A 23,834-nucleotide genomic window follows, 5' to 3' on the forward strand; every position below is an offset into this window, starting at 1 on the left:
CTCCACATTGATCTGGTACTGGTACTTCCTGTATATAGCTCCACATTGATCTGGTAATTCCTGTATATAGCTCCACAGTGATCTGGTACTCACTGTATATAGCTCTACATTGATCTGGTACTGGTACTTCCTGTATATAGCTCCACATTGATCTGGTACATCCTGTATATAGCTCCACATTGATCTGGTACTGGTACTTCCTGTATATAGCTCCACATTGATCTGGTACTGGTACTCCCTGTATATAGCTTCACATTGATCTGGTACTCCCTGTATATAGCTCCACATTGATCTGGTACTTCCTGTATATAGCTCCACATTGATCTGGTACTCCCTGTATATAGCTCCACATTGATCTGGTACTGGTACTTCCTGTATATAGCTCCACATTGATCTGGTACTGGTACTCCCTGTATATAGCTCCACATTGATCTGGTACTGGTACTTCCTGTATATAGCTCCACAATGATCTGGTACTAACTGTATATAGCTCCACATTGATCTGGTACTCCCTGTATATAGTTCCACATTGATCTGGTACTGGTACTTCCTGTATATAGCTCCACATTGATCTGGTACTCCCTGTATATAGCTCCACATTGATCTGGTACTCCTTGTATATAGCTCCACATTGATCTGGTACTTCCTGTATATAGCTCCACATTGATCTGGTACTTCCTGTATATAGCTCCACATTGATCTGGTACTTCCTGTATATAGCTCCACATTGATCTGGTAATTCCTGTATATAGCTCCACAGTGATCTGGTACTCACTGTATATAGCTCTACATTGATCTGGTACTGGTACTTCCTGTATATAGCTCCATATTGATCTGGTACATCCTGTATATAGCTCCACATTGATCTGGTACTGGTACTTCCTGTATATAGCTCCACATTGATCTGGTAATTCCTGTATATAGCTCCACAGTGATCTGGTACTCACTGTATATAGCTCTACATTGATCTGGTACTGGTACTTCCTGTATATAGCTCCACATTGATCTGGTACATCCTGTATATAGCTCCACATTGATCTGGTACTGGTACTTCCTGTATATAGCTCCACATTGATCTGGTACTGGTACTCCCTGTATATAGCTTCACATTGATCTGGTACTCCCTGTATATAGCTCCACATTGATCTGGTACTTCCTGTATATAGCTCCACATTGATCTGGTACTCCCTGTATATAGCTCCACATTGATCTGGTACTGGTACTTCCTGTATATAGCTCCACATTGATCTGGTACTGGTACTCCCTGTATATAGCTCCACATTGATCTGGTACTGGTACTTCCTGTATATAGCTCCACAATGATCTGGTACTAACTGTATATAGCTCCACATTGATCTGGTACTCCCTGTATATAGCTCCACATTGATCTGGTACTGGTACTTCCTGTATATAGCTCCACATTGATCTGGTACTCCCTGTATATAGCTCCACATTGATCTGGTACTCCCTGTATATAGCTCCACATTGATCTGGTACTTCCTGTATATAGCTCCACATTGATCTGGTACTTCCTGTATATAGCTCCACATTGATCTGGTACTTCCTGTATATAGCTCCACATTGATCTGGTACTTCCTGTATATAGCTCCACATTGATCTGGTACTTCCTGTATATAGCTCCACGTTGATCTGGTACTGGTACTTCCTGTATATAGCTCCACAATGATCTGGTACTTCCTGTATATAGCTCCACATTGATCTGGTACTCCCTGTATATAGCTCCACATTGATCTGGTACTGGCACTCTCTGTATATAGCTCCACATTGATCTGGTACTCCCTTTATATAGCTCCACATTGATCTGGTACTCCCTGTATATAGCTCCACATTGATCTGGTCCTGGTACTTCCTGTATATAGCTCCACATTGATCTGGTACTTCCTGTATATAGCTCCACATTGATCTGGTACTTCCTGCATATAGCTCCACATTGATCTGGTACTCCCTGTATATAGCTCCACATTGATCTGGTACTTCCTGTATATAGCTCCACATATATCTGGTACTTCCTGTATATAGCTCCACATTGATCTGGTACTCCCTGTATATAGCTCCACATTGATCTGGTACTGGTACTTCCTGTATATAGCTCCACATTGATCTGGTACTGGTACTCCCTGTATATAGCTCCACATTGATCTGGTACTGGTACTTCCTGTATATAGCTCCACAATGATCTGGTACTTCCTGTATATAGCTCCACATTGATCTGGTACTCCCTGTATATAGCTCCACATTGATCTGGTACTGGCACTCTCTGTATATAGCTCCACATTGATCTGGTACTCCCTTTATATAGCTCCACATTGATCTGGTACTCCCTGTATATAGCTCCACATTGATCTGGTCCTGGTACTTCCTGTATATAGCTCCACATTGATCTGGTACTTCCTGTATATAGCTCCACATTGATCTGGTACTTCCTGCATATAGCTCCACATTGATCTGGTACTCCCTGTATATAGCTCCACATTGATCTGGTACTTCCTGTATATAGCTCCACATTGATCTGGTACTTCCTGTATATAGCTCCACATTGATCTGGTACTTCCTGTATATAGCTCCACATTGATCTGCTACTTCCTGTATATAGCTCCACATTGATCTGGTACTTCCTGTATATAGCTCCACATTGATCTGGTACTCCTTGTATATAGCTCCACATTGATCTGGTACTGGTACTTCCTGTATATAGCTCCACATTGATCTGGTACTTCCTGTATATAGCTCCACATTGATCTGGTACTTCCTGTATATAGCTCCACATTGATCTGGTACTTCCTGTATATAGCTCCACATTGATCTGGTACTTCCTGTATATAGCTCCACATTGATCTGGTACTCCCTGTATATAGCTCCACATTGATCTGGTACTTCCTGTATATAGCTCCACATTGATCTGGTACTTCCTGTATATAGCTCCACATTGATCTGGTACTCCCTGTATATAGCTCCACATTGATCTGGTACTTCCTGTATATAGCTCCACATTGATCTGGTACTTCCTGTATATAGCTCCACAATGATCTGGTACTCCCTGTATATAGCTCCACATTGATCTGGTACTGGTACTTCCTGTATATAGCTCCACATTGATCTGGTACTCCCTGTATATAGCTCCACATTGATCTGGTACTCCCTGTATATAGCTCCACATTGATCTGGTACTTCCTGTATATAGCTCCACATTGATCTGGTACTTCCTGTATATAGCTCCACATTGATCTGGTACTTCCTGTATATAGCTCCACATTGATCTGGTACTTCCTGTATATAGCTCCACATTGATCTGGTACTTCCTGTATATAGCTCCACATTGATCTGGTACTGGTACTTCCTGTATATAGCTCCTCATTGATCTGGTACTGGTACTTCTTGTATATAGCTCCACATGTTTTACTCTGCATCGTTGGGAAAGGCTCGTGGAAAGCATTTCACTGTATTCGGCGATTGTGACATTTTATTCTCTCTGAACTGCCAGAGTGAATTTATGAACACACCCACTTAGTCATGCATAGGAGTCAATGGGAGTGAAGGTGGCGTAAACTGGAAAAAATTATGATTCAACCTTTAGGGTTAGGAGGTCAGGGAACTTTAAGTGGCATCTGACCACCGTCGTGTATGAATCTAAAACGTCATCAGAATAACTCGGGACGGACGCCTCGTGGCCAACAGATTGCGTCAAACTCCAGAGGAAGTCATTGATTGAGCAGTCCAGGAACAATACACTGGGGATTTCCACACTAGTCTGCGGTGCTTTCTGTCTACCGCATGCGTTCAATATTATAAACTTGTGTGTTTCTTTACCGTGCTGTGGTACAAACAGAAGTTCATAACCAGACTCCAACTAGCTAGCTTTTAGCTATTTGAAAAAGCAAAGGACTTGGGCGTCAAGTACGGGGAAAAAACGCGGGCTAGACATCCGGCAAAACCTAACGCATATCCATCTGGTGGACATCGGGCATACGATTAGCGTCTGCTCACGGCTGGCTTATCCATCGATGTCAATGACTAGTAATTTGCACGCGAGCCTCCCGTCCGGCCTTTGACCTTCTGCGGAGGCGTCACGGCTACTCAAGTGACAGTGAGCGAGAACACCCTAAAATCAGTAAGGGCGTCCTATAATAAGCAAACCACGCAGGGCACTTTGGGAGGGGGGGGGGGGGGCAGAGAGAGAGAGTCAGCCAACGTGTCACAGATAGCAAACCACGCAGGGCACTTTGGGAGGGGGGGGGGGGGCAGAGAGAGAGAGTCAGCCAACGTGTCACAGATAGCAAACCACGCAGGGCACTTTGGGAGGGGGGGGGGGGGGCAGAGAGAGAGAGTCAGCCAACGTGTCACAGATAGCAAACCACGCAGGGCACTTTGGGAGGGGGGGGGGGGGGGGCAGAGAGAGAGAGTCAGCCAACGTGTCACAGATAGCAAACCACGCAGGGCACTTTGGGAGGGGGGGGGGGGCAGAGAGAGAGAGTCAGTCAACGTGTCACAGATAGCAAACCACGCAGGGCACTTTGGGAGGGAGGGGGGGGCAGAGAGAGAGAGTCAGTCAACGTGTCACAGATAGCAAACAATTCCCAGCTATGGAGAGAATGCCAGGGTGGAATTCAGTGACGTCTGGTAACTCAAATTAAGCAATGTAAGACAGTCAGTCATATGATCATGTGAGCTTCGTAAGCCAGTCACGTGAGCTTCGTAAGCCAGTCCTATGAGCTTCGTAAGCCTGTCCAGGGATTGACATTAAAGTCTGAAAGGCACTTGCCCATTAGGCAAGTTAGGTGTATTTTTGGCTTGCCTGGAAAAATTAAATGAGCCAAGCTATTTACATACGGAGATGGCATATACTGCCTGCACTCACCTACACAGGGGAGAGCTATTTACATACAGAGGTGGCATATACTGCCTGAATTCACCTACACAGTGGAGAGCTATTTACATACGGAGATGGCATATACTGCCTGTTACTCACCTACACAGTGGAGAGCTATGTACATGCGGAGATGGCATATACTGCCTGTTACTCACCTACACAGTGGAGAGCTATTTACATACGGAGATGGCATATACTGCCTGAATTCACCTACACAGTGGAGAGCTATTTACATACAGAGATGGCATATACTGCCTGTTACTCACCTACACAGTGGAGAGCTATTTACATACGGAGATGGCATATACTGCCTGAATTCACCTACACAGTGGAGAGCTATTTACATACAGAGATGGCATATACTGCCTGTTACTCACCTACACAGTGGAGAGCTATGTACATGCGGAGATGGCATATACTGCCTGTTACTCACCTACACAGTGGAGAGCTATTTACATACGGAGATGGCATATACTGCCTGAATTCACCTACACAGTGGAGAGCTATTTACATACGGAGATGGCATATACTGCCTGTTACTCACCTACACAGTGGAGAGCTATGTACATGCGGAGATGGCATATACTGCCTGTTACTCACCTACACAGTGGAGAGCTATTTACATACGGAGATGGCATATACTGCCTGAATTCACCTACACAGTGGAGAGCTATTTACATACGGAGATGGCATATACTGCCTGTTACTCACCTACACAGGGGAGAGCTATTTACATACAGAGGTGGCATATACTGCCTGTTACTCACCTACACAGTGGAGAGCTATTTACATACAGAGATGGCATATACTGCCTGTTACTCACCTACACAGTGGAGAGCTATTTACATACGGAGATGGCATATACTGCCTGTTACTCACCTACAGTGGAGAGCTATTTACATACAGAGATGGCATATACTGCCTGTTACTCACCTACACAGTGGAGAGCTATTTACATACGGAGATGGCATATACTGCCTGTTACTCACCTACAGTGGAGAGCTATTTACATACGGAGATGGCATATACTGCCTGTTACTCACCTACACAGTGGAGAGCTATTTACATACGGAGATGGCATATACTGCCTGTTACTCACCTACACAGGGGAGAGCTATTTACATACAGAGGTGGCATATACTGCCTGTTACTCACCTACACAGTGGAGAGCTATTTACATACAGAGATGGCATATACTGCCTGTTACTCACCTACACAGTGGAGAGCTATTTACATACGGAGATGGCATATACTGCCTGTTACTCACCTACACAGGGGAGAGCTATTTACATACAGAGGTGGCATATACTGCCTGAATTCACCTACACAGTGGAGAGCTATTTACATACAGAGATGGCATATACTGCCTGTTACTCACCTACACAGTGGAGAGCTATTTACATACGGAGATGGCATATACTGCCTGTTACTCACATACACAGTGGAGAGCTATGTACATACAGTATTTAGTCAGCCACCAATACTTATTTTCCACCATAATTTGCAAATAAATTCATTAAAAATCCTACAATGTGATTTTCTGGATTTTTTTTCTTCTCATTTTGTCTGTCATAGTTGAAGTGTACCTATGATGAAAATTACAGGCCTCCTCTATTTACATACGGAGGTGGCATATACTGCCTGCACTCACCTACACAGTGGAGGAACTAGAAAGATTAGTACTGGAATTCTTTGTATTTTGGTTGATATCAGTACAAAAATGATCTTGCCTGACTGCTTGGTAGATTTCCATCTACCCAAACACAGTTAGTACAAGTCAATATTCGACGTCCATCCATGTCTGAGGACGTACAAGTAGCCTATACAGAGTTCATAACAGACATTGGCAAGCTAAATTCAAGGACTTTATGCAAGCACTTAGTAATACCACTCAAGTACCTACATTTTATATTTATTGTAATAGTCTACAGGGAAGAAAAAAAACTCCCCACAAAATGTAGCGAAAAAAGTATTCATTACCACTTTAAATAATGCTTCTTTTTTTTATAGGCCTACACAATGGCATTATGCATTATCATTCACATTACTGTTACATTCTAAACTGTCAGAATAATGTGGGCCTTGCCTGACTAGACAGCATGGTCCCCACACAAACACACTAACGAAGTCTGTGTCAGACTGACTAGCTACACGGAGAGACTTCATTAGTGTGTTTGTGTCAGACTGTCCACGCGGCGGCTAGTTAGTCTGTCCACGCGGAAGCTAGTCAGTCAGTCTGTCTGTCCACGCGACGGCTAGTCAGTCAGTCAGTCTGTCTGTCCACACGACGTCTAGTCAGTCAGTCAGTCTGTCTGTCCACACGACGTCTAGTCAGTCAGTCAGTCTGTCTGTCCACGCGACGGCTAGTCAGTCAGTCAGTCTGTCTGTCCACGCGACGGCTAGTCAGTCAGTCAGTCAGTCTGTCCACGCGACGGCTAGTCAGTCAGTCAGTCAGTCTGTCCACGCGACGGCTAGTCAGTCAGTCAGTCTGTCTGTCCACACGACGTCTAGTCAGTCAGTCAGTCTGTCTGTCCACACGACGTCTAGTCAGTCAGTCAGTCTGTCTGTCCACGCGACGGCTAGTCAGTCAGTCTGTCTGTCCACGCGGGGGCTAGTCAGTCAGTCAGTCAGTCTGTCCACGCGACGGCTAGTCAGTCAGTCAGTCTGTCTGTCCACGCGACGTCTAGTCAGTCAGTCAGTCTGTCCACGCGGGGGCTAGTCAGTCAGTCAGTCAGTCCACGCAACGGCTAGTCAGTCAGTCAGCCTGTCCACGCGACGGCTAGTCAGTCAGTCTGTCAGTCCACATGACGGCTAGGCAGTCAGTCAGCCTGTCCACGAGACGGCTAGTCAGTCAGTCAGCCTGTCCACACGACGGCCGGTCAGCCTGTCCATAGCAGTAAAACTTCTAAATCGGCTAAGAACTTCAATGACTTTTCAAGGACCAAATAGCCTAGAGGATTTTCAAGGTAGGCTATTGCATGATGACCGAATTAAATTAAAATAAATAAAATACCTTGTTTGTATACCCATTATTGCCTTTACCGGTAGATATAACTTGGATCATATTTCGTAGCCCTACCGGTCTTCGCTCCATGCCAACAACCAGCTGTTTGAGAGCCACACGCTCTGCCCAACAGATTGTCTAAAGATTATGTTTTTTAATCAATTATATAGCGTAGAACAAAAATATAATAATTATGATTCTTTTTTCTTCTCCCACAGACAATGATATTACTGCCGGGAGGGTATCCAAAACCTCCCCTGTATGTCGAGCCCTGACACACACATTCCTGTGTCAATGTTGACTCTTCAGTTGGTTTATTTATGGTCTGGTTCAGTGGTGTTAAAACACCAAACAACATACTGCCCCCTCCTGGTTCAGTGGTGTTAAAACACCAAGCAGCATACTGCCCCCTCCTGGTTCAGTGGTGTTAAAACACCAAACAACATACTGCCCCCTCCTGGTTCAGTGGTGTTAAAACACCAAGCAGCATACTGCCCCCTCCTGGTTCAGTGGTGTTAAAACACCAAGCAGCATACTGCCCCCTCCTGGTTCAGTGGTGTAAAAACACCAAGCAGCATACTGCCCCCTCCTGGTTCAGTGGTGTAAAAACACCAAGCAGCATACTGCCCCCTCCTGGTTCAGTGGTGTAAAAACACCAAGCAGCATACTGCCCCCTCCTGGTTCAGTGGTGTAAAAACACCAAGCAGCATACTGCCCCCTCCTGGTTCAGTGGTGTAAAAACACCAAGCAGCATACTGCCCCCTCCTGGTTCAGTGGTGTAAAAACACCAAGCAGCATACTGCCCCCTCCTGGTTCAGTGGTGTAAAATCACCAAGCAGCATACTGCCCCCTCCTGGTTCAGTGGTGTTAAAACACCAAGCAGCATACTGCCCCCTCCTGGTTCAGTGGTGTAAAAACACCAAGCAGCATACTGCCCCCTCCTGGTTCAGTGGTGTTAAAACACCAAGCAGCATACTGCCCCCTCCTGGTTCAGTGGTGTAAAAACACCAAGCAGCATACTGCCCCCTCCTGGTTCAGTGGTGTTAAAACACCAAGCAGCATACTGCCCCCTCCTGGTGAGTATATGTAGGAAGAGAGCAACTGAAAGAGGGAGGAGGATGAAGAGAGAACACACAGACACACACGATAACATACGCACTACACACAGACATATAAAATGGGGTGTTTCTCAAAATGCATTCCACCGTGCTACGAGCACGGAAATTGGAGAACGGGAGTGTCGGAGTATCAAAGCGTAATCAAAGCGTACTCCGTTTGTACATATTTTGAAGCATGCATTGATGCAAGCTTCAACAGAAAGTACGCAAAGAAATATGACGCAACGACGTTAAAAAGACGCACAATATATTTAAATTTAACGGTGAACAGAAAATGAGAGAAAGTCGGAAGTGAGAGAAAATACACTATTCATATTTCACATGTATCCCGACTAAAATATTTTATTATGATACGTTAATAAATACATGCTATGTTAATTTTGGCATGTTTACCTGCCTAAGTACCTTAGATCACAAACCCGTAATAAGTCAATAGGCCTAACTGGTTAGCTACTACTGCTAGCTAGCCACAAAGAACTGACATCTACCTTGCATAAAATTAGTTTTAGGTATTTTTAGCCTGTTAAACTATCTGGAAAGCTACATTATTACGATTCACGTATCTAGCTGATAATTAATAAAACAGTAGGGGGAGTGCTGCTCAGCGTGAGGTAATACAGTAGGGGGAGTGCTGCTCAGCGTGAGGTAATACAGTAGGGGGAGTGCTGCTCAGCGTGAGGTAATACAGTAGGGTGAGTGCTGCTCAGCGTGAGGTAATACAGTAGGGGGAGTGCTGCTCAGCGTGAGGTAATACAGTAGGGGGAGTGCTGCTCAGCGTGAGGTAATACAGTAGGGGGAGTGCTGAGGTAATACAGTAGGGGGAGTGCTGCTCAGCGTGAGGTAATACAGTAGGGGGGAGTGCTGCTCAGCGTGAGGTAATACAGTAGGGGGAGTGCTGCTCAGCGTGAGGTAATACAGAAGGGGGAGTGCTGCTCAGCGTGAGGTAATACAGTAGGGGGAGTGCTGCTCAGCGTGAGGTAATACAGTAGGGGGAGTGCTGCTCAGCGTGAGGTAATACAGTAGGGGGAGTGCTGCTCAGCGTGAGGTAATACAGTAGAGGGAGTGCTGCTCAGCGTGAGGTAATACAGTAGAGGGAGTGCTGCTCAGCGTGAGGTAATACAGTAGGGGGAGTGGTGCTCAGCGTGAGGTAATACAGTAGGGGGAGTGCTGCTCAGCGTGAGGTAATACAGTAGGGGGGGTGGTGCTCAGCGTGAGGTAATACAGTAGGGGGAGTGCTGCTCAGCGTGAGGTAATACAGTAGGGGGAGTGCTGCTCAGCGTGAGGTAATACAGTAGAGGGAGTGCTGCTCAGCGTGAGGTAATACAGTAGGGGGAGTGCTGCTCAGCGTGAGGTAATACAGTAGGGGGAGTGCTGCTCAGCGTGAGGTAATACAGTAGGGGGGGGGTGCTGCTCAGCGTGCGGTAATACAGTAGGGGGAGTGCTGCTCAGCGTGAGGTAATACAGTAGGGGGAGTGCTGCTCAGCGTGAGGTAATACAGTAGGGGGAGTGCTGCTCAGCGTGAGGTAATACAGTAGGGGGAGTGCTGTTCAGCGTGAGGTAATACAGTAGGGGGAGTGCTGCTCAGCGTGAAGTAATACAGTAGGGGGAGTGGTGCTCAGCGTGAGGTAATACAGTAGGGGGGGGGGTGCTGCTCAGCGTGCGGTAATACAGTAGGGGGAGTACTGCTCAGCGTGAGGTAATACAGTAGGGGGAGTGCTGCTCAGCGTGAGGTAATACAGTAGGGGGAGTGCTGCTCAGCGTGAGGTAATACAGTAGGGGGAGTGCTGCTCAGCGTGAGGTAATACAGTAGGGGGGAGTGCCGCTCAGTGTGAGGTAATACAGTAGGGGGGAGTGCTGCTCGGCGTGAGGTAATACAGTAGGGGGAGTGCTGCTCAGCGTGAGGTAATACAGTAGGGGGAGTGCTGCTCAGCGTGAGGTAATACAGTAGGGGGAGTGCCGCTCAGCGTGAGGTAATACAGTAGGGGGAGTGGTGCTCAGCGTGAGGTAATACAGTAGGGGGGAGTGCTGCTCAGCGTGAGGTAATACAGTAGGGGGAGTGGTGCTCAGCGTGAGGTAATACAGTAGGGGGGAGTGCTGCTCAAATGGATTGTTCTATGTGTTCTCTACACTCTCGTCCTCACAAGAATGTATTCAAGAGAACGTTGTCGGAGAATGCACTCGGAGCATGAGACTGTGGAGCACGACAGAATGCATATTGAGAAACACCCATGGATTTTGTGTTGTAGATATGTGGTGGTAGAGTAGTGTCCTGAGGGAACGGTAGGTAGCCTAGTGGTTAGAGCTTTGGACTAGTAACCGAAAGGTTGCAAGATTGAATCCCTGAGCTGACAAGGTAAAAATCTGTCATTCTACCCCTGAACAAGGCAGTTAACCCACTGTTCCCCGGTAGGACGTCATTGTAAATAAGAATTTGTTCTTAACTGACTTGCCTCGTTAAATAAAAGGTTTAATAATGTGAAATGTAATAATAAACCCCAGGAAGAGTAACTGCTGCCTTGGCAGGAACTAATGGGGATCCATAATAAACCCCAGGAAGAGTAACTGCTGCCTTGGCAGGAACTAATGGGGATCCATAATAAACCCCAGGGAGAGTAGCTGCTGCCTTGGCAGGAATTAATGGGGATCCATAATAAACCCCAGGAAGAGTAGCTGTGCCTTGGCAGGAATTAATGGGGATCTATAATAAATACAAATACTAAGAGAGAGGAAGAGCAGAAGAGAGAGGAAGTTGAAGAGGTCATACTGAGAGGTGAACAAGAAACTAAGAAAAGGGAGGGAAGAATAAACAGACACTTTTTGTTTTGAAAGCCCTTCTGGTCACAATGTTGCACAACAAGAGATATTTTGGGGAAATTGCAACACAAAAATGTGGTTTGGAATTTTAGATGTTGCTATTCGTGCGTCAGAATGAGTGTCGAGCTCCCATAAACCCATTCTACTCGTGAATCACCCAAAACAGACCGCCGACCTGGGAGTAGGCAGAACATTTGGGGTCAGGGGTCAGGGGTCAGGAGCCAGGTTCTTACCTTCCCATAGTAGCAGGCTCTGAGGGGCTACGGAGGGCCATATAACCAGACAGTTGGCCTCGTAGAGCGGGTTAGACAGCCTCTCCACCTCCTGGGGCCGGTTCACCCACGACCACAGAGAGACTGTCTTCTGAGACAGGTTCAACTTAGACCTGGGGAGAGGAGAGAGATTCAAAAGAAAATTATCTCAACAGAGAACAATGTCCTCCTGTGTGCTACCTATATCCCATCACTAGAATCCCCTATATCCCATCACTAGAATCCCCACAGCTTCCCCATCCGGGAGGGAAACATTTATAATTTTCATGGGTCAAAGACATATACTAGCCTGTGGCGACCTAAATGCCGGAACTGGACAAGAACCTGACACCCTCAGCACACAGGGGGACAAACAACTACCTGGAGGTGACAGCAATCCCCCCCCCCCCCCCACCCCCCACCCATATGCCCCCCTAGGCACAACTACGACAACATAACCAACAAAAACAGGTCACAACTCCTGCAGCAGTCGCATGCTCAGCATGGTCATAGTCAATGGTAGGCTTCGAGGGGACTCATATGGTAGGTACACCTATAGCTCATCTCTTGGCAGTAGCACTGTAGACTACTCTATCACCGACCTCAACCCAGAGTCTCTCAGAGCGTTCACAGCCAGCCCACTGCCACCCCTATCAGACCACAGCAAAATCACAGTCTACTTGAACAGAGCAAAACTCAATCATGAGGCATCAATGCCAAAGGAACTGAAAAATATTAAGAAACACTATAGATGGAAGGAAAGAAGTGTGGAAGCTTCCTGGACAAAGTGTTTCACTGTAACAGCGAAGGTGTAAACTTGACAATAGAAAATCTAAACCTAAATGATATTTAAACGCTCAGCTTCCCTCCATCAAATCTAAAAATGTCAAGCCGACAAAGAAAATGAACAACAATGACAAATGGTTTGATGAAGAACGCAAGAACCTAAGAAAGAAATTGAGAAACTCACTATGGTGAATCACTAAAACAATACAGAAATACAGTACGGAAAAAGGGGGAGCACACCAGAAAACAGAAAACAGAATTGAAGAATCCACAGACTAACAATTTGGAAAACTCTAAACAAACAACATGAAGAGTTATCTATCCAAATGGAGATGTATGGATAAACCACTTATCCAATATTTTTGGCTCTATAACAAAGAAGAGCAAAAACATAAACATGATCAAATACAAATCTTAGAGTCAACTATTAAAGACTACCAGAATGCACTGGATTCTCCAACTACATTGAATAAACTGCAGGACAAAATACAAACCCTCCAACCCAAAAAGGACTGTGGTGTTGATGGTATGCAAAATTATAAATATATAAAATACAAATTCCAATTGGCTATACTTAAACTCTGACATCATCCTTAGGTCTGGTATTTTCCTGAATATTTGGAACCAAGGACTGATCACTCCAATCCACAAAAGACAAAACAAATTTAACCCCAATAATTACTGTGGGATATGCGTCAACAGCAACTTTGGGAAAATCCTCTGCACTGTCATTAACTGCAGACTCGTACATTTCCTCAGTGAAATGTACTGAGCAAATGTCAAATTGGCGTCATACCAAATTACCGTTAGACAGACCACATATTCACCCTGCACACTCTAATTGACAAACAAACCAAAGGCCAAGTCTTCTCATGTCTTGTTGATTTCAAAAAAACTTTTGACTTTGGCATGAGGGTCTGTTATACAAATTGATGGAAAGTGGTGTTGAAAAACATACAACATTATAAAATCCATGTACACAAACATACATTTCTTTCCACAGGGCTGGGGGGTGAGACAGGGATGCAGATTAAGCCCCACCCTCTTCAACATATATATCAACGAATTGGCGAGGGCACTAGAACAGTCTGCAGCACCCGGCCTCACCCTACTAATGTTTTCTGATGATCTGGTGCTTCTGTTCCAAACCAAGGAGGGCCTACAGCAGCACCTAGATCTTCTGCACAGATTCTGTCAGACCTGGGCCCTGACAGTAAATCTCAGTAAGACCAAAATAATGGTGTTCCAAAAAAGGTCCAGTCACCAGGACCACAAATACAAATTCCATCTAGACACCGTTGCCCTAGAGCACACAAAAAACTATACATACCTCGGCCTAAACATCAGCGCCACAGGTAACTTCCACAAAGCTTTGAACGATCTGAGAGACAAGGCAAGAAGGGCCTTCTATGCCATCAAAAGGAACATAAAATTTGACATAACAATTAGGATCTGGCTTAAAATACAAAAATACTTGAATCAGTTATAGAACCCATTGCCCTTTATGGTTGTGAGGTCTGGGGTCCGCTCACCAACCAATAATTCACAAAATGGGACAAACACCAAATTGAAACTCTGCACAAATATACTCTGTGTACAATGCAAAACAACAAATAATGCATCCGGATACCTGCTAATTATCAAAATACAGAAAGGAGCTGTTAAATTCTACAAAGCAACATAACAAAGCCATCACCTACAGAGACATGAACCTGAAGAAGAGTCGCCTAAGCAAGCTGGTCCTGGGGCTCTGTTCACAAACACAAACAGACCCCACAGAGCCCCAGGACAGCAACACAATTAAAGCCAACCAAATCATGAGAAAACAACAATATAAATTACAGAGCAAACTAGAATGCTATTTGGCCGTAAACAGAGAGTACACAGTGACTGACCCAAACTTAAGGAAAGCTTTGACTATGTACAGACTCAGTGAGCATAGCCTTGCTATTGAGAAAGGCCGCCGTAGGCAGACATGGCTCTCAAGAGAAGACAGACTATGTGCTCACTGCCCACAAAATGAGGTGGAAACCGAGCTGCAACCCATATTTATGCACATAGCCTTAAACTTCCCTTTTGTACTTTTAACTATTTCCACATCATTACAACACTGTATACAGACATATGACATTTTGAGAGTGTAATGTTTACTGTACATTTTGTTGTGTTTATTTTACTATTGTTTATCTATTTCACTTGCTTTGGCAATGTTAACACACGTTTCCCATACCAGTACAGCTGTGCTTGATCAGCCGAACCACTTCCTCCCGCTCACACCGAGGCTAGACCCCGGGACCTCTGCAAAACACATGTAACCACCCACTTAGCCAACTAGGTTACCAAAAACCTAGGAGTTTCAATAGTGCGAGTGGAGACTTTTCAAGCTGGGAAGTGAGGTCACGAATCTGACTCTGTTACATTAGCAAACCCAGACTTCAGCTAATGCTCATTTCCAGATTTCTCACATGCGTGAAAATCTGTATTTATTATGGAGCTACTCTTCCTGGGGTTTATTATGGATCCCCATTAGTTCCTACCAAGGCAGCAGCAACTCTTCCTGGGGTTTATTATGGATCCCCATTAGTTCCTGCCGAGGCAGCAGCTACTCTTCCTGGGGTTTATTATGGATCCCCATTAGTTCCTGCCAAGGCAGCAGCAACTCTTCCTGGGGTTTATTATGGATCCCCATTAATTCCTGCCAAGGCAGCAGCTACTCTCTTCCTGGGGTTTATTATGGATCCCCATTAGTTCCTGCCAAGGCAGCAGCTACTCTCCCTGGGGTTTATTATGGATCGACATTAGTTCCTGCCAAGGCAACAGGTACTCTTCCTGGGGTTTATTATGGATCCCCATTAATTCCTGCCAAGGCAGCAGCTACTCTTCCTGGGGTTTATTATGGATCCCCATTAGTTCCTGCAAAGGCAGCAGCTACTCTTCCTGGGGTTTATTATGGATCCCCATTAGTTCCTGCCAAGGCAGCAGCTACTCTTCCTGGGGTTTATTATGGATCCCCATTAATTCCTGCCAAGGCAGCAGCTACTCTCTTCCTGGGGTTTATTATGGATCCCCATTAATTCCTGCCAAGGCAGCAGCTACTCTCCCTGGGGTTTATTATGGATCGACATTAGTTCCTGCCAAGGCAACAGGTACTCTTCCTGGGTTTTATTATGTATCCCCATTAGTTCCTGCCAAGGCAGCAGCTACTCTTCCTGGGGTTTATTATGTATCCCCATTAGTTCCTGTCAAGGCAGCAGCTACTCTTCCTGGGGTTTATTATGGATTCCCATTAGTTCCTGTCAAGGCAGCAGCTACTCTTCCTGGGATTTATTATGGATCCCCATTAGTTCCTGCCAAGGCAGCAGCTACTCTTCCTGGGGTTTATTATGGATCCCCATTAGTTCCTGCCAAGGCAGCAGCTACTCTTCCTGGGGTCCAGCAAAATTAAGGCAGTTTATATACTTATTTTTAACCCTACAATACATTCACAACACACTGTGTGCCCTCAGGCCCCTACTCCACCACTACCACATATCTACAGTACTAAATCCATGTGTATGTATAGTGCGTATGTTATCGTGTGTGCGTGTGCCTATGTTTGTGTTGCTTCACAGTCCCCGCTGTTCCATAAGGTGTATTTTTATCTGTTTTATAAATCTGATTCTCAGTTACCTGATGTAGAATAGAGTTCCATGTGGCCATGGATCTATGTAGTACTGTGGAATAGAGTTCCATGTAGTCATGGCTCTATGTAGTAATGTGGAATAGAGTTCCATGTAGTCATGGCTCTATGTAGTAATGTGGAATAGAGTTCCATGTAGTCATGGCTCTATGTAGTAATGTGGAATAGAGTTCCATGTAGTCATGGCTCTATGTAGTACTGTGGAATAGAGTTCCATGTAGTCATGGCTCTATGTAGTACTGTGGAATAGAGTTCCATGTAGTCGTGGCTCTATGTAGTACTGTGGAATAGAGTTCCATGTAGTCATGGCTCTATGTAGTACTGTGCACCTCCCATAGTCTGTTCTGGACTTGGGGACTGTGAAGAGACCTCTTGTGGCATGTCTTGTGGGGTATGCATGGGTGTCTGAGCTGTGTGTCAGTAGTTTTGACAGACAGCTCGGTGTATTCAACATGTCAATACCTCTCATAAATAAAAGTAGGGATGAAGTCAATCTCTCCTCCACTTGGAGCCAGGAGAGATTGACATGCATATTATTAATATTAGCTCTCTGTGTACATCCAAGGGCCGGCCGTGCTGCCCTGTTCTGGGCCAATTGCAATTTTTCCTGAGTCCTTTTTTGTGGCACCTGACCACACGACTGAACAGTAGTCCAGGTGTGACAAAACCAGGGCCTGTAGGACCTGCCTTGTTGATAGTGCTGTTAAGAAGGTAGAAACTAGGGCCTGTAGGACCTGCCTTGTTGATAGTGTTGTTAAGAAGGTAGAAACTAGGGCCTGTGGGACCTGCCTTGTTGATAGTGTTGTTAAGAAGGTAGAAACTAGGGCCTGTAGGACCTGCCTTGTTGATAGTGTTGTTAAGAAGGTAGAAACTAGGGCCTGTGGGACCTGCCTTGTTGATAGTGTTGTTAAGAAGGTAGAAACTAGGGCCTGTAGGACCTGCCTTGTTGATAGTGTTGTTAAGAAGGTAGAAACTAGGGCCTGTAGGACCTGCCTTGTTGATAGTGCTGTTAAGAAGGTAGAAACTAGGGCCTGTAGGACCTGCCTTGTTGATAGTGCTGTTAAGAAGGTAGAAACTAGGGCCTGTAGGACCTGCCTTGTTGATAGTGTTGTTAAGAAGGTAGAAACTAGGGCCTGTGGGACCTGCCTTGTTGATAGTGTTGTTAAGAAGGTAGAAACTAGGGCCTGTAGGACCTGCCTTGTTGATAGTGCTGTTAAGAAGGTAGAAACTAGGGCCTGTAGGACCTGCCTTGTTGATAGTGTTGTTAAGAAGGTAGAAACTAGGGCCTGTGGGACCTGCCTTGTTGATAGTGTTGTTAAGAAGGTAGAAACTAGGGCCTGTAGGGCCTGCCTTGTTGATAGTGTTGTTAAGAAGGTAGAAACTAGGGCCTGTGGGACCTGCCTTGTTGATAGTGTTGTTAAGAAGGTAGAAACTAGGGCCTGTAGGGCCTGCCTTGTTGATAGTGTTGTTAAGAAGGTAGAAACTAGGGCCTGTGGGACCTGCCTTGTTGATAGTGTTGTTAAGAAGGTAGAAACTAGGGCCTGTAGGACCTGCCTTGTTGATAGTGCTGTTAAGAAGGTAGAAACTAGGGCCTGTAGGACCTGCCTTGTTGATAGTGTTGTTAAGAAGGTAGAAACTAGGGCCTGTAGGACCTGCCTTGTTGATAGTGTTGTTAAGAAGGTAGAAACTAGGGCCTGTAGGACCTGCCTTGTTGATAGTGTTGTTAAGAAGGTAGAAACTAGGGCCTGTAGGACCTGCCTTGTTGATAGTGTTGTTAAGAAGGTAGAAACTAGGGCCTGTAGGACCTGCCTTGTTGATAGTGTTGTTAAGAAGGTAGAAACGAGGGCCTGTAGGACCTTCCTTGTCGATAGTGTTGTTAAGAAGGTAGAAACTAGGGCCTGTAGGACCTGCCTTGTTGATAGTGGTTAAGAAGGTAGAAACTAGGGCCGGTAGGACCTGCCTTGTTGATAGTGTTGTTAAGAAGGTAGAAACTAGGGCCTGTAGGACCTGCCTTGTTGATAGTGTTGTTAAGAAGGTAGAAACTAGGGCCTGTAGGACCTGCCTTGTTGATAGTGTTGTTAAGAAGGTAGAAACTAGGGCCGGTAGGACCTGTCTTGTTGACAGTGTTGTTAAGAAGGTAGAAACTAGGGCCTGTAGGACCTGCCTTGTTGATAGTGTTGTTAAGAAGGTAGAAACTAGGGCCGGTAGGACCTGTTGTTAAGAAGGTAGAAACTAGGGCCTGTAGGACCTGCCTTGTTGATAGTGTTGTTAAGAAGGCAGAACAGCGCTTTATTATGGACAGACTTCTCCCCATCTTAGCTACTGTTGTATCAATATGTTTTGACCATGACAGTTTACATTCCAGGGTTACTCCAAGCTGTTAGTCACCTCAACTTGGTCAATTTCCACATGATTCATTATGAGTTTTAGTTGAGACTTAATATAAGACCAGCTAGGAGCTATCTGTTCCAAATGTAACCCTTCCAGTCTTTCAAAAGTACACACACACACACACACACACATATATAAGAACCAAGTAACTAAGAGGGGTAAGTGGGCCTTGTCTGCTGGAGCAGCCCTGAGTGACAAGTCTATGTCCCAAATGGCACCCTATTCCCTATATAGTGCACTACTTTAGACCAGGACCCATAACCACCCTATTCCCTATTATAGTGCACTACTTTAGACCAGAACCCTATGGGACCCTATTCCCTACATCGTACCCTGGTCAAAAGGAGGGCATTTGCACTATAAAGGGAATAGGTTTCCATTTAGGATTCACACTACCTTAGAGGGACTGCCTTTACAAAGCAACAAACCTTGGAAAATTGCCTATGTGGCAATGATATGAGTCAGGAAAGTTATTCTAACGTCAAAAACTGACTACAAAGTGTAAATAGAATACATTTTGTTTTTGATTTGACAATGTACATTTGCTGCAACTAAACACCTTAGTATGGTGTTTTAGTTGGGCAATTTTATATATTCGGGGAAAAAAATACCAACATTAATTATCTTAGTTATCTTAGATTCATTCTGGGGATTTTGAGGAAGTGAAATAGGCAGTGTTTCATGGGGGGGACACATCATTAACCGGAATCGGTCAGGATACACCCCTACAACACTGAAATCTAGTTGTTTTTTAATGAGCAACGTGCCAAATCGGCATGTTCAGAGGCTCTTCAAAGCAATATTAATGTCAGACTTAGTGGCTCTACAAAGCAATATTAATGTCAGACTTATTGGGGTAACTTGAGCAGTAACTTTTGTATCCCCAGTCCCTTCCAGTGAACATAGATTCTCCACTGTAGAACACACTATCTTTCTGGCTGACCTGGTCTGAGGTCACGCTGACCTGCGTGTGACTGGCTGACCTGGTCTGAGGTAACGCTGACCTGTGTGTGACTGGCTGACCTGGTCTGAGGTCACGCTGACCTGCGTGTGACTGGCTGACCTGGTCTGAGGTCACGCTGACCTGTGTGTGACTGGCTGACCTGGTCTGAGGTAACGCTGACCTGTGTGTGACTGGCTGACCTGGTCTGAGGTAACGCTGACCTGTGTGTGACTGGCTGACCTGGTCTGAGGTAACGCTGACCTGTGTGTGACTGGCTGACCTGGTCTGAGGTAACGCTGACCTGTGTGTGACTGGCTGACCTGGTCTGAGGTAACGCTGACCTGCGTGTGACTGGCTGACCTGCGTGTGACTGGCTGACCTGGTCTGAGGTCACGCTGACCTGCGTGTGACTGGCTGACCTGGTCTGAGGTCACGCTGACCTGCGTGTGACTGGCTGACCTGGTCTGAGGTCACGCTGACCTGCGTGTGACTGGCTGACCTGGTCTGAGGTCACGCTGACCTGTGTGTGACTGGCTGACCTGTGTGTGACTGGCTGACCTGTGTGTGACTGGCTGACTAGGTCACAGGTTTAAAAAAGTCAAGGGAAACAGCAGAAGTGGCCATGTACTGTACGAGCCCTGGTCAAAAGTACAGCACCATAAAGGGAATATCATGGACGACATGTAGATAGAGATACAGAGCCTTCAGAAAGTATTCACACCCCTTGACTTCTTCTACAATTTGTTGTGTTACAGCTTGAATTTAAAATGGATTAAATTTAGATTTTTTTTGTGTCACTGGCCTACACACACACACACACACACACACACACACACACACACACACACCCTCTCCACACACACCCTCTCCACACACACACACACACACCCTCTCCACACACACACACACACACACACACACACACACACACACACACACACACACACACACACACACACACACACACACACACACACACACACCCTATAATGTCAAAGTGGAATGATGTTTTTTTTTAGAAAAATTCATAAAAAAATATAAACTGAAATGTCTCGAGTCAATAAGAATTCAACCCCTTTGTTATGGCAAACGTAAATACGTTCAGGAGTCAACATGTGCTTAACAAGTCACATAATAAGTTGCATGGACTCACTCTGTGTGCAATAATAGTGTTTAACATCATTTTTGAATGACTAATCTCATGTCTGTACCCCACACATACCTGCGTGGGAGGCACAGGGGTGGCAGGTAGCCTAGTGGTTAGAGCTTTGGACTAGTAACCGAAAGGTCGCAAGATCGAATCCCCGAGCTGACACATCTGTCGTTCTGCCCCTGAACAAGGCAGTTAACCCACTTGTTCCTAGGCCGTCATTGTAAATAAGAATAAGTTCTTAACTGACTTGTCTAGTTAAATAAAGGTAAAATAAAATATACAACATACAATTATCTGTAAGGTCCCTCAGGCGAGCAGTGAATTTCAAACACAGATTCAACCACAAGGTTTTCCAATGCCTCTCAAAGGGCACCTATTGGTAGATGGGTACACATAAGAAGCAGACATTGAATATCCCTTTGTGAAGTTATTAATTTCACTTTGGATGGTGTATCAATACACCCAGTCACTACAAAGATAAAGGCGTCCTTCCTAACTCAGTTGCCGGAGAGGAAGGAAACCCTTCAGGGCCATGAGGCCAATGGGGACTTTAAAACAGTTCCAGAGTTTAATGGCTGTGATAGGAGAAAACTGAGGCTGGCTCAACAACATTGTAGTTACTCCACAATACTAACCTAAATGACAGAGTGAAAGAAGGAAGCTTTTACAGTATAAAATGCATCCTATTTGCAACAAGAGACAAAAGTAAATCTGCAAAAAAATGCAACTTTATGTCCTGAATACAAAGTGATATATTTGGGGCAAATCCAACACATCACTGAGTATCACTCATCATATTTTCAAGCATGGTGGTGGCCACATCATGTTATGGATATGCTTGTCAAAGAAACGGAATAGAGCTAAGCACAGGCAAAATCCTAGAGGAAAACTTGGTTCAGTTTCCTTTCGAACAGACACTAGAAGACAAATTCACCTTTCAGCAGGACAATAACCTAAAACACACGACAAAATCTACACTGGAGCTGCTAACAAAGACAACACTGAACGTTCCTGAGTTGCCTAGTTACAGTTTCGACTTAAATTGGCTTGAAAATCTATGGCAAGACTTGAAAATGGTTGTCCAGCAACGATCAACAACCAACTTGACAGAGCTTGAAGAATTCTTTAAAAGAATAATGTGTAAATATTGTACAATCCAGGTGTACAAAGCTCTTAGAGACTTACCCAGAAAGACTCACAGCTGTAATCACTCTTAGAGACTTACCCAGAAAGACTCACAGCTGTAATATCGGCTAAAGGTGATTCTAACATGTATTGACTCAGGGGTGTGAATACTTATGTAAATTAGATATTTCTGTATTTCATTTAATACATTTTCTAACATTTCTAAAAACATGTTTTCACTTTGTCATTATGGGACATTGTCATGTCATTATGGGATATTGTCATGTCATTATGGGATATTGTCATGTCATTATGGGATATTGCCATGTCATTATGGGGTATTGTCATGTCATTATGGGATATTGTCATGTCATTATGGGGTATTGTTATGTCATTATGGGATATTGTCATGTCATTATGGGGTATTGTGTTGTCATTGTGGGGTATTGTCATGTCATTATGGGGTATTGTGTTGTCATTGTGGGGTATTGTCATGCCATTATGGGGTATTGTTATGTCATTATGGGATATTGTCATGTCATTATGGGGTATTGTGTTGTCATTGTGGGGTATTGTCATGTCATTATGGGGTATTGTCATGTCATTATGGGGTATTGTGTATTGATGGGTGAGAAACAAAATATATGCAATGAATTTTTGAATTCAGGCTGTAACACAACAAAATGTGGAATAAGTCAAGGGGTACGAATACTTTCTGAAGGCATCGTAAATCCATAACTAAACATAACGTATGACACTCGGGATGTAATTCTCTGACAGACCTCTCGGAGGCGCTGTTGCCCACGAAGGTCCCGAACTGCGAGGCGTAGGCGTGTTCGAAGAGCAGTACCAGGAAGTGTTGCGAGAACTGGAAGGAGCAGGGGAACTGGCGGAGGATCTGCCACACACAGTCCAGGAAGAGCAGGAACACCGGGGCTTCACAACGAGGCTTACTGTTACTGTAGGCTGACTGGGAACAACGCTGCTGGAACGGATGGCCCGCCTAGAGGGAGGAGGGAGATATAACAAAGAAACACATTACTAAACTTAGAATCAGCTATTAGAGAGAGTACCAGACCCCACTGGATTCTCTAAATCAGGTATTAGAGACCACCAGACCCCACTGGATTCTCTAAATCAGCTATTAGAGACCACCAGAACCCACTGGATTCTCTAAATCAGCTATTAGAGACCACCAGACCCCACTGGATTCTCTAAATCAGGTATTAGAGACCACCAGAACCCACTGGATTCTCTAAATCAGGTATTAGAGACCACCAGACCCCACTGGATTCTCAAAATCAGCTATTAGAGACCACCAGAACCCACTGGATTCTCTAAATCAGCTATTAGAGACCACCAGAACCCACTGGATTCTCAAAATCAGCTATTAGAGACCACCAGAACCCACTGGATTCTCTAAATCAGCTATTAGAGACCACCAGAACCCACTGGATTCTCTAAATCAGGTATTAGAGACCACCAGACCCCACTGGATTCTCAAAATCAGCTATTAGAGACCACCAGAACCCACTGGATTCTCTAAATCAGCTATTAGAGACCACCAGAACCCACTGGATTCTCAAAATCAGCTATTAGAGACCACCAGAACCCACTGGATTCTCTAAATCAGCTATTAGAGACCACCAGACCCCACTGGATTCTCTAAATCAGCTATTCGA

General features: G+C 45.0%; 1 protein-coding gene across 3 annotated transcripts in view; it reads right to left on the reverse strand.

Annotated features, from left to right (window-relative positions):
• The window catches only part of mtmr9 (myotubularin related protein 9), a 77,522-nt gene that overhangs the window by 10,505 nt on the left and 43,183 nt on the right, over positions 1–23,834 (reverse strand). For all 3 annotated transcript variants that reach the window (XM_055911752.1, XM_055911751.1, XM_055911753.1), the window contains exons 9-10: positions 22,935–23,155; positions 12,058–12,209 (exon numbers count right to left, since the gene is read on the reverse strand). In XM_055911752.1, the coding sequence (XP_055767727.1) occupies positions 12,058–12,209; positions 22,935–23,155 (373 nt within the window). The remainder of the gene's footprint in view (positions 1–12,057; positions 12,210–22,934; positions 23,156–23,834) is intronic.

This window comes from Salvelinus fontinalis, unplaced genomic scaffold, assembly GCF_029448725.1.
Source record: "Salvelinus fontinalis isolate EN_2023a unplaced genomic scaffold, ASM2944872v1 scaffold_0089, whole genome shotgun sequence".
Classification (NCBI taxonomy): Eukaryota; Metazoa; Chordata; class Actinopteri; order Salmoniformes; family Salmonidae; genus Salvelinus; species Salvelinus fontinalis.